General features: G+C 34.4%; 1 protein-coding gene across 1 annotated transcript; it reads left to right on the forward strand.

Annotated features, from left to right (window-relative positions):
* The first annotated feature begins 1,360 nt into the window (after positions 1-1,360).
* On the forward strand, positions 1,361-9,312 carry LOC149896438 (uncharacterized). The gene is made up of 9 exons (XM_090117395.1): positions 1,361-1,367; positions 3,571-3,743; positions 4,606-4,821; positions 5,360-5,560; positions 6,195-6,303; positions 6,920-6,964; positions 7,496-7,558; positions 8,311-8,612; positions 9,019-9,312. Exons 1-9 carry the CDS (start codon positions 1,361-1,363, stop codon positions 9,310-9,312), a joined length of 1,410 nt encoding a protein of 469 aa, XP_089973521.1.
* Positions 9,313-10,342: the final 1,030 nt, after the last annotated feature.

Below are 10,342 nucleotides of genomic sequence, written 5' to 3' on the forward strand. Positions count from 1 at the left end.
TAATAAATGTTAAGGGAAAGTAGGTAAGTGCATACTTTCAATAGTAAGTAAGCAAAGTCGATTCCCGCGTCTGTCCTCATGTCTATTTATATATTACTAGCAATGCCCTGCGGTTTCACCCGCATAGATTATAAGAATTTTTGAAATCGGTCCAGTAGTTTATGCGTGAAAACCATACATACATACATACATAATTACAAACTTTTCCTCTTTATAATATTAGTATAGATATTTGCATATTATGTATGCTTAAACCTATAAATTATAAAACGGATTTTGATATACTTTTCATTAATAGATAGAGTGATTTCAGAGGAAGGTTTTAGCCTCAAGCTAGACTGCAGCCTTAAGTATCTTTAATTCAGAGATTTTAGTTCTAATTCTTTATTTTAATATCCTTTAACCCAAGCGAAGCCGGGTCAAGAAACTAGTCTAATATAAAGAATGAATAAGCAGATGCGTAAGACAATCTATAAATCGAATGACAATATTAACGATAAAAATTAATTGTTCATATTGATATATATCGAAGATTTTACGCATAGATAGTTTTAGATTTAATCAAACATGTAGATTTGATCGATAGCGGCACTATAAAGACACAAACACGTGTCAAAACTTTTGAAACATCATTTTATGACATCTTATTACCAGACAGTTTACGCTGTGAATTGACTGGCAAATTCATATTATGATCGCAATAACCAGTAATGGTTAATTATTATAGGTCACTAGCTTTACACCCGCGGCTTCACCTGCGTTTTCAAAGAAAAACCCGCATAGTTCCCGTTCCCGTGGGATTTCCGGGATAAAACCTATCCTATGTGTTAATCCAAGTTACCATCTATATGTGTGCTAAATTTCATATTCATCAGTTCAGTAGTATTTGCGTGAAAGCGTAACAAACATACACGTACACATCCATCCTCACAAACTTTCGCATTTATAATAATTTATGTATTAGTACTTAGGAATTGTATGTACGTAATATATTATTATTAGTCTGTGGTAGGAAGTAGGACAATACGGCCCCTGATAATGTTTCAAAGGCTGTCCTTGATTTCAGTATGATTAGGTATTTCTTAAACTTAAACAGGGGCCGTATTATGACCTCTTATTTCCAGATAGTTTACGCCGTGAATTGCACTCACTGGCAAATTCAAATTATGATCGCATAATATATTATTACTAGCGGTCCGCCCCGGCTTCGCCCGTGGTACATATTTACGTTTTCTCTACATAAAAACTATCCTCGTACTTCAAGGAATATACTTAATAAAAAAAGAATTATCGAAATCGGTTTAGCCGTTCTCGAGTTATGCGCTTACCAACACATTTTGCGATTCATTTTTATATGAAGATGGCTGGTGATTGATGGTGGCTGGTGTATTTTTTTATATTATTTAATTATGTATATTCTTTAAAAAAGACGTGTGACACTCGGGGACTGCCGCGGTAAAGCTATTGTATAGCAATAGCATGCCTTCAGGCTACAAGCCACACCTCCGTGCCCGTCGGAGTGTCCCCATCGCGTGAGGTTTTTTTTACACGCTTTATATTAGCTTCAACTGTATGTTTGTAACCGACTTCTTTGGGCGCGATTTTGACCCACTTTAAACGGCCAGATTTTGTTAAAACTTTGTAGATTTATTTAGGACCGATGACAATACACTAATTTGATAAAATAAATTAATAGTTAAAAAAAAAAAATAAAAAACACGCGTTTTATAGAAAACCGAACTAAAAGCGTGTTTTTCAGTTTTTTTTAAACTATTATTATTCGTACGGAATTTCTCGATTCGGTCTCCGCGCTCAAGGCCCGCGATAGAAGCTATGCAATAGCTTAAAAAAGCTTAACATATTAGTAATTTTATTTTTAATCTAATAATTATAAATAATATAAAAATGAATCCCAAAATGTGTTGGTAAGCGCATAACTTGAGAACGGCTGAACCGATTTCGATAATTCTTTTTTTATTATATTCCTTGAAGTACGAGGATGGTTCTTATGTAGAGAAAACGTAAATATGTACCACGGGCGAAGCCGGGGCGGACCGCTAGTAATTAATAGATCATGTTTCAATTACACCATAGTTTTCTGAGAAACTAAATAATCTATAACATGAGTGCTTTACATTAGTTTTCATGTAACAATTTAACTAGATGTAAATATTAGAATTATGCATTATGCACTATTTTGTTATCAATTATTTTAATATATAAAGGGTTGGGGATATTTTGAAAGCAGAATAACAAAGGTTTTCAAGTGATATGTACAGTAATACTTGTATACGTAGTATATTATTATTAGTCTGTGGTAATACGGAACCCTAAAAATGATTTATCCACTGTATTTTTTATTAATTGGTAAGTTAAGCAATAATTATTTTTTATTGAACTAACGGTCCGCCCCGGCTTCGCCCGTGGTACATGTTTAAGTTTTCTCTTCATAAGAACTATCCTAGGACTTCAAGGAATATTATAAAAAAAAATTAACTAAAAAAATTAATTATAAAAAAAAGAATTAACGAAATCGGTTTAGCTGTTTTTGAGTTTTGTGCTTAGACACATTTGGCAATTCATTCTTATTTTATAGATAGCTTACCCTTATTAGCTATCCGTTAGGGACAGTTTTATCACGATTGGGCTAGCCTATACAGAGATCTGTTATCTGTATAATTCTTGTTTTGAGGCTACCGAATTTATGTCATCATCATCACTTAAGTATTTTCTTGTGTTTGATTTTACGCGAGTATTATAATTTATTATACATAATATTATCCTGCTTCTTCTTGAAATACTACATCTATTAAAAAACTGCATCAAAATCGGATGTGTAAGTATGTACCTAGTTTAAAATATCTAAACATACGTACAGACATTAGGACAGACGCGTTTAGCGATTCTGCTATATCCTATCCTACTATCTTAATGTATATAAATCTCGTGTCACAATGTTTGTCCTCAATGGACTCCTAAACCACTTAACCGATTATAATAAAATTCGCACACCATGTGCAGTTCGATCCAACTTGAGAGATAGGATAGTTTAAACATGTAGGTACCACGGGCGAAGCCGGGGCGGACTACTAGTAATATTATAAATGCGAAAGTTTGCAATGATGGATGTATGTCTACGTATGTATGTTTGTAACTCTTTCACGAAAATACTACTGAACCGATTAAAATTAAATTTAGCACATATAGTGTCTATTTGTAACTTGGATTAACACATAGGGCAGGTTTTATCCCGGAAATCACACGGGAACGGAATTTATGTGGGTTTTTCGAAAAACGAATTTTTTGAAAACGTGGGCGGAAAGCTAGCAGTTTATAATTATTATATATGGTTTACTAGAGGTCCGCCCCGGCTTCGCCCGTGGTACATATTTCGCAATAAAAGGTAGCCTATGTCCTTCCTCGGGTATCAAAATATCTCCATACCAAATTTCATGCAAATTGGTTCAGTAGTTTAGGCGTGATTGAGTAACAGACAGACAGACAGAGTTACTTTCGCATTTATAATATTAGTATGGATATACTATGTAGTAAGGTAATTATAAATTTTAGCGTTAATCACATGCTCATGTGATGCCTACAACTTCAAATGTCCGTCCGACGGCCGTCACTACCTCCTACCTCATGAGACCAGTTGCGCTAAGTTCTATTATTGTGAGTATGGGGTCAGAAGGAACGACGCGAGATGCTGCGCCCCTGGTACCTTGTTCTCTTTTGAGAAGCAAGTAAGTAACACATTTTGTTAATTTTAACTAGATTTTTAAAGTGAAACTTTTATTACATCGTCTCAAACTTTTTGGTCTGTGTAGCGCATGTCGCGTGTATCGCGGCTGCCGAGTAGGTATACACACCTACTCGGACATGCGCTACACAAAGTAGTGTTCGGAACCGATCGAACAGTTTCACTTTTACCGTGGTTTGATAAAACCACACAACATTTTATTAAGCTATTGCATAGCTTCTATCGCGGGCCTTGAGCGCGGGGACCGAATCCAGAAATTTAGTAACGAAAAACCTCACGCTCCCCACTCCGACGGGCTCGGAGGTGTGGCTTGAAGGCATAGCAATAGCATGCAATAGCTTTACCGCGGCAGTCCCCGAGTGCCACACGTCTTTTTTATTTTGTAGAAGTTACTTTTTTTTAATACTTATTTCCGTGTTTATCACTATGAAGTGAGTAACAATAAACAAAAAATATCAATCCTCAATCATTGCTATTGATGATAATGACAAAGCAAAAACAACAAATAAGTTTAAGAATTATAACGATTATTTTCTTAAAGGATTAGTAAAAATCACAGATAATATACAATACTATACTAGTAAATCAATATTTGCCGACCAATAGTTTGATTTCAAGTTTCCAGCTTTTTCAGATATTAGTCAGAAATAACAGATAGACACGCAAAAATTATAAAATATGTTAATCCACATACATCCATATTATCGTGCATTTAATAAAAGTGCTTATTTCAACATTACAATATTACAGACACTCCAGTTTTATTAATTATAGGTACATGTATATGTATAGATATTACAAACAGACACTCCAAGTTTGACTATGTAATATGTAAAATATTTTAGGTCTGCGACCACCCACATCTGGTCCGATGCGTCTGCGGTAATAAAGGGAACATAGCAGACTGTAACGGCACCCTCGCGAACGGGTGCCCGTCAGACTTCACAGTGCGCAGACAGTTTCCGCACGAGTCTGATTGCAGCAAGTATTACAATTGCGTGAAGGGGGAGAAGCTTTTGGAAACTTGTCCTAAGGGTCAGCACTTTAATGCGAAAGCGGAGGTATGTTTTTTTAGTTAAGACTAGATTTCCAAGCATTTCTTTCATTATATATTTATTTATTAAATATGTTAAAATAGACAAGTGAATTAAATCCTTATTAAATTTGTTATTAAAAAAAACATGTATGTGTATTTCTTGCACGCTTTTCGTTAGAATTCAAATTAAATTAATCAGTTTTTTTTATTTATGTTATTTGAATATGGTGTACACCTATAATTGATAAATAGTTAGATGGCTTCTTAGTTTTATAGTATTTGTCCTGTTTGATTTAACGCGAGTATCATACATAGAGAAATTAAAGATTTTAACGGTTTTTTAACGCAATTTATTCATATTGATTATGATTTGCGTTGCTCCGCTTCTATTGTCTTAGCGTGATGATATATAGCCTATAGCCTTCCTCGATGAATGAGCTATCTAACACCGAAATAATTTTTCAAATCGGACCAGCAGTTCTTGAGATTAGCGCGTTTAAACAAACAAACTCGCTTTCATAATATTAGTATAGATTTATCAATAAATTTTGAACATTTCCAAGGTTTGCGACAGTCCAGCCAACGCAGGCTGCGATCCATCTTGCACTTGTAACGGCACTTTACCCAACGGGTGTCCGTCTGACTTTAATATAGATAAACTATTTCCTCATGAGTCTGATTGCACTAAATATTATCAATGTGTTCATGGGAATAAAGTGTTGAGGTCTTGCGCATCTGGCACACATTTTAGTGATGAAAATAAGGTAAGATTAATCTATTAATAAATAATTTAAACTAGTGAAGTCATGTTTAGTACGTTAATTTATTTTCATTTCATATTTATTGTTTATTGAACAATTCAAAATAAAATTGAACTTTATTTGTCTCATTTGTTGATCTTATAAAATAAAAGAAGTACGAGTTGAAATATAATTTATTTGGTTATCAAAGGAATGAAAGTGATGAAAGACAATCGATTGAAAATTAAATTTAAAATAGCTTTGATTTTACGCGTATATTTAGAAATTAAAGAATTAATCGCGATTTATTCATTACACGCTTTATATTAGCTTCACCTGTATGTTTGTTTGTAACCGACTTCTTTGGGCGCGATTTTGACCCACTTTAAACGGCCAGATTTCGTTCAAACTTTGTAGATTTATTGAAAACCGATGACAATACACTAATTTGATAAAATTTTCTATTTTTTAGTTCGGTTTTCTATAAAAAGCGTGTTTTTTAGTTTTTTTAAACTATTATTATTATTTTATCTCGACGTTTCGCACACTTTGCAGGGAGTCTGATCACGGGGAGAAGTCATTGAATATTAAAATCTTAATAAAGTGAATAAGTCGCGTATAAAATCCTTCAAATCTCTTCTAAAATAATTATTTACAGAGATGTGAAGACCCGGCAACAGCTGGTTGTGATACTGGTGCTGGTCAAGGAGGCTGTGGGTGTGGGGAATCTGGATGTGGTGGTTCCTGTGGGTGTGGTGAAACTGGTGGTAAATAACGTGCTTGTACCAATAGCGTGTGCCGGACACGCGTGTCAGATGTGAAACTGCTTTGGCAATATTCAAAGATTTGATATTTTGGGTTTTACGGCAATTGCAGTTATAAATGCATTCTATTCTTTATAAATTTATATAATACTAGCTTTCCACCCGCGGCTTCGCCCGCGTTTTCAGAGAAAAACCCGTTCCCGTAGGATTTCCGGGATAAAACCTATCCTATGTCCTTTCTCGGGTATCAAAATATATCTATACCAAATTTCATGCAAATTGGTTTAGTAGTTCAGGCGTGATTGAGTAACAGACAGACAGACAGAGTTACTTTCGCATTTATAATATTAGTATGGATTCAAAAATACCAAAGTCGTCGCCTTACCCCATGTCGTGACGGTATTGCCCTGAAATTTTACTCTCAACGCGTCTAAAGAGGTTTTACTTCGCGTTTTAGGTCACGTCATGGCAATACCGTCACGTCATGAAGTACGACGATTTCGGTATCTTTGAATCTTGCTAAAGAAGTTTCACTTATGATACTCGGTACACAAGCTTTTTTTACGGTTATTGGCCTTTTATTTTTGCCGTTTACAACATAAGTGTATTCTTTCTTTAGGTGGTGAAAGCGGTGGTGGTTCTTGTGGGTGTGGTGAAACCGGTGGTAAGTTATCCTAGAGATGAGTCCTATTGCTCAATGTTATGAAACTCTGGGTTGTTTAAAAGATATTAATTAACATTTATCACAAAATTTCAAGTTTTAATCGTTCCCCATTCTTTTTTTTTCCATTTCTTCTTTACCGATATTTTTATATTTCCCGCCTAAAAATTTATAATTAAAATTAACTAACATAAAACGTGTGAGGCGTGCACTTTTTGGATTTGCCAAACTTTTTGCTATTACCACAAAACAATTTAAACACAGTCTTAGGCCGCCTGTCCATCTTCAAGAAAACTTCCTCAAGAAATGTCCAACAGTCTGTCTGACAGTAAGTATACTTAATAGCTTGCAAGTCTAATTCTCTTCTATAAGTCTTTCTTGCAGATGGAAACGCGGCCTTACTTTAATCCAAGGATCTGTCACTTTAATAGTTGTCCATGTGAAATACGACAAGTTAAACCCTGTCTAAAGTTATTTGTAGTAAGACAGTTTATTTTTATGTTTGCGTTTTATAACATAAATGTCTTTCTTTAGGTGGTGAAAGCGGTGGTTCTTGCGGATGTGGTGGTTCCTGTGGATGTGGTGGGGAAACTGGTGGTAAGTAACGCGTTATTAACAAAAACATAAAAAAAGATATGTGCGTGTACTAGTGTATACACATAAGAAGTGAAACTTCTTTATGACCTTATTTTTAAATAAATAATTTACTATATGCAACTTTACAGTAGGGATAAGAAAAAGATGGCGCGTAACGGAAAAATGTCACGCGTAACGAAAAAATGTTACACTAAAATTTTTTCCCATCCCGATACTTAAAGAAGTTTCACTTCAAAAACTCAAAAACTGTTCGAATTGATAACTCAAACATTTATTTATTCAATATGACTTCTTTAGAAGCACTTATGAATTGTCATAACTCATAACATATTTTTAATATTTTCCACCGTTTGCAATTTTGTAGATATCAAACTCAAACATTTATTTTTACGAATTTCGACAAACAAAAAAAGAAAGCAAGAAAAAACCTTGTATATTGAATTTTGCCAAAGAAGTTTCACTTCTAACACGTGTGCTCGGCACAAACGCTCTTTTTTACATTTGTTGTCCTTTTATTTTTGCCTTTTACAAAATTTTAGAGTATCTTTCTAAATTGCCATGGCCTTACAAGCCCGTGTTATAATTAATGTAATATCATAGTGAAAGAATATTATAGAACTAAAACTTTTAACATTAATTATTGTCCCTTTATTTTTGCCTTTTACAAAATAAATGTAGGATACATTTATTTTGTAAAAGGCAAAAATAAATTCTTTAAAAATAATAATATTATTATTTTATCCTTTCTTTAGGTGGTGAAAGCGGTGGTGGTTCCTGCGGGTGTGGTGGTGAAACTGGTGGTGGGGAAACTGGTGGTGATACTGGATGTGGTGAAACTGGGGAAACGGGTGATGGTTGCGGTTGTGGTGAAGATGGTGGTGGTGAAGACGGTGGTGGTCAAAGTGGTGATCTACCAAACGGATGTCCAGCGGATTTCTGTATATCGAGATTGTTAAAACATGAAACTGACTGCTGTCAGTTTTACTTTTGTATCAATGGGGAAAAGTTATTGGCCAAGTGCCCTAATGGACTGCATTTTAATGCTGAATTGCAGGTAAATTGTTTTATTTTTCTTAGTTATTATATAAAATATTAAAGTTTAATTGTTTTAAAAAATATTTGAGCTTAATATTTTCTAACTTGCTATCTATAATATATTTTAATCTCTGGCATAACTTAAATTTTTTATCATATGAAAGACGTGGTCATAATATTATGACCACGTCTTTCCTTTGAACGAATCTCTGTCAGCGGAGACTATTTTCTTGTTTCGTACTTTTTAGAGCGTTATAGTTGGGTTTTAGTTTTTTCATTTAACTTATTTTGGAGTAATGTTAATTTTCTAAGAGAGCTCTTTCATTTGATACCCTACACATTTTTTTGTTAGAAGGCGCTATAGTCAAATCTAATCAATTTAATTAATTAAATTGATTAAATTTTAATTTCGTATTATTTCTCAGAAATGCGACGACCCAGCAACCGCGGGTTGCGCGCCAGTTTGCGACGAGATGTGCAAAGGTTGCCACGTACCGTTCTGGCGCGACCAGACCGATTGCACCAAGTTCTGGCGCTGCGTGAACGGATCCCGCGTAGTACAGACCTGCCCGGAGGGTCTGGCGTTCAATGTTGAGAAACAGACGTGTGACTTCAAGTGCAATGTGGTCTGCAGTTGTACGAGACACATGAATATAACGAATAATAGTATACTGAATCGGATTCTGAATTTGACGCAAATTGAAGATGATTTTAATTGAAATTGAATTTTAATTGATATTGATTGAAAAAAATTGAAAATAGCTAGAAATATAGTAGATATAATATAGTTATACTATTGATATATACATGGCATAGAAAAAATACAAAAAATATGTTTATATGCTGCGTATTCACGGGTCACAATGGCTGTATACGAAGCATTATATAATGTTATATGAATAGTAATAGGTGAAGGAAAATGTATTTTTCTATACTTTAATAAATATTATACGCAAATGATATTCTGGTTTTATTTATCAACCTACTTAAAAATGAGAAAGTCAACTCATCGCAAAAATCTGGTCTGCAGTTGTACAAGACACATGAATAATATAACGAATAATACGCAGTATTATATTATGTATAAATAAATTATAATTTTATATGCATGGACGTATAAAAAAAGACGGACACCGTATTACGAACAAACAACGTGAAGCCACCATAGTAAGCTAGCGATCGTGTAAAGACAATAAACACGCACACACTCTCACCATAGTAAGCTAGTCGGCCGCTATTACGTCGTAAACTACCGACTGATTAACTGCGTCACTGTTTCACAAAAAATATTTAAAATGCCGTCTTGTGTGGTTAAATGGTGCCGCAACAGTACAATTTTAAATAACAAAACACAAGGGATTACATTCCACAGGGAAGCAAGTTATTTCTTTTATGTTTTAATGACAAAATTATTACGGCAAAATTTATAGATAAAAAATACAGCCGCCATTGTCATCAGGACAGCTGTTGCCATGGCAACATGGCACACACACATGGATGTTTCGCCGCCATTACTAGGCTTCACTCAATGTTTAGGCGATATACCGTCCGTCTTTTTTTATACGTCCATGTTTATATGATTATTTTTCCGACCCAAATATCAACCAATAGAATTGCACCATTCGACGTCACGTGGTACAACCTACATGGTATTATACTGATAATTTTTTGATAATTTTCTCTGGTCGTTGACGTCAAACTGACAGGTTCAATTCAATTGTGAAATTATTGGCCGACATTTGGGACGGA

This window comes from Colias eurytheme, chromosome 28, assembly GCF_061535395.1.
Source record: "Colias eurytheme isolate Ceu_HAF_F1 chromosome 28, ilColEury1 Martin Lab GWU primary, whole genome shotgun sequence".
Lineage (NCBI taxonomy): Eukaryota > Metazoa > Arthropoda > Insecta > Lepidoptera > Pieridae > Colias > Colias eurytheme.

Excerpts from the sequence above, each read along its gene's own strand:
- LOC149896438 (XM_090117395.1), top strand. Across the intron at positions 5,561-6,194 it reads ATTTTAGTGATGAAAATAAG|AGATGTGAAGACCCGGCAAC; the intron begins GTAAGATTAATC and ends AATTATTTACAG. Across the intron at positions 6,304-6,919 it reads TGGGTGTGGTGAAACTGGTG|GTGGTGAAAGCGGTGGTGGT; the intron begins GTAAATAACGTG and ends TTCTTTCTTTAG.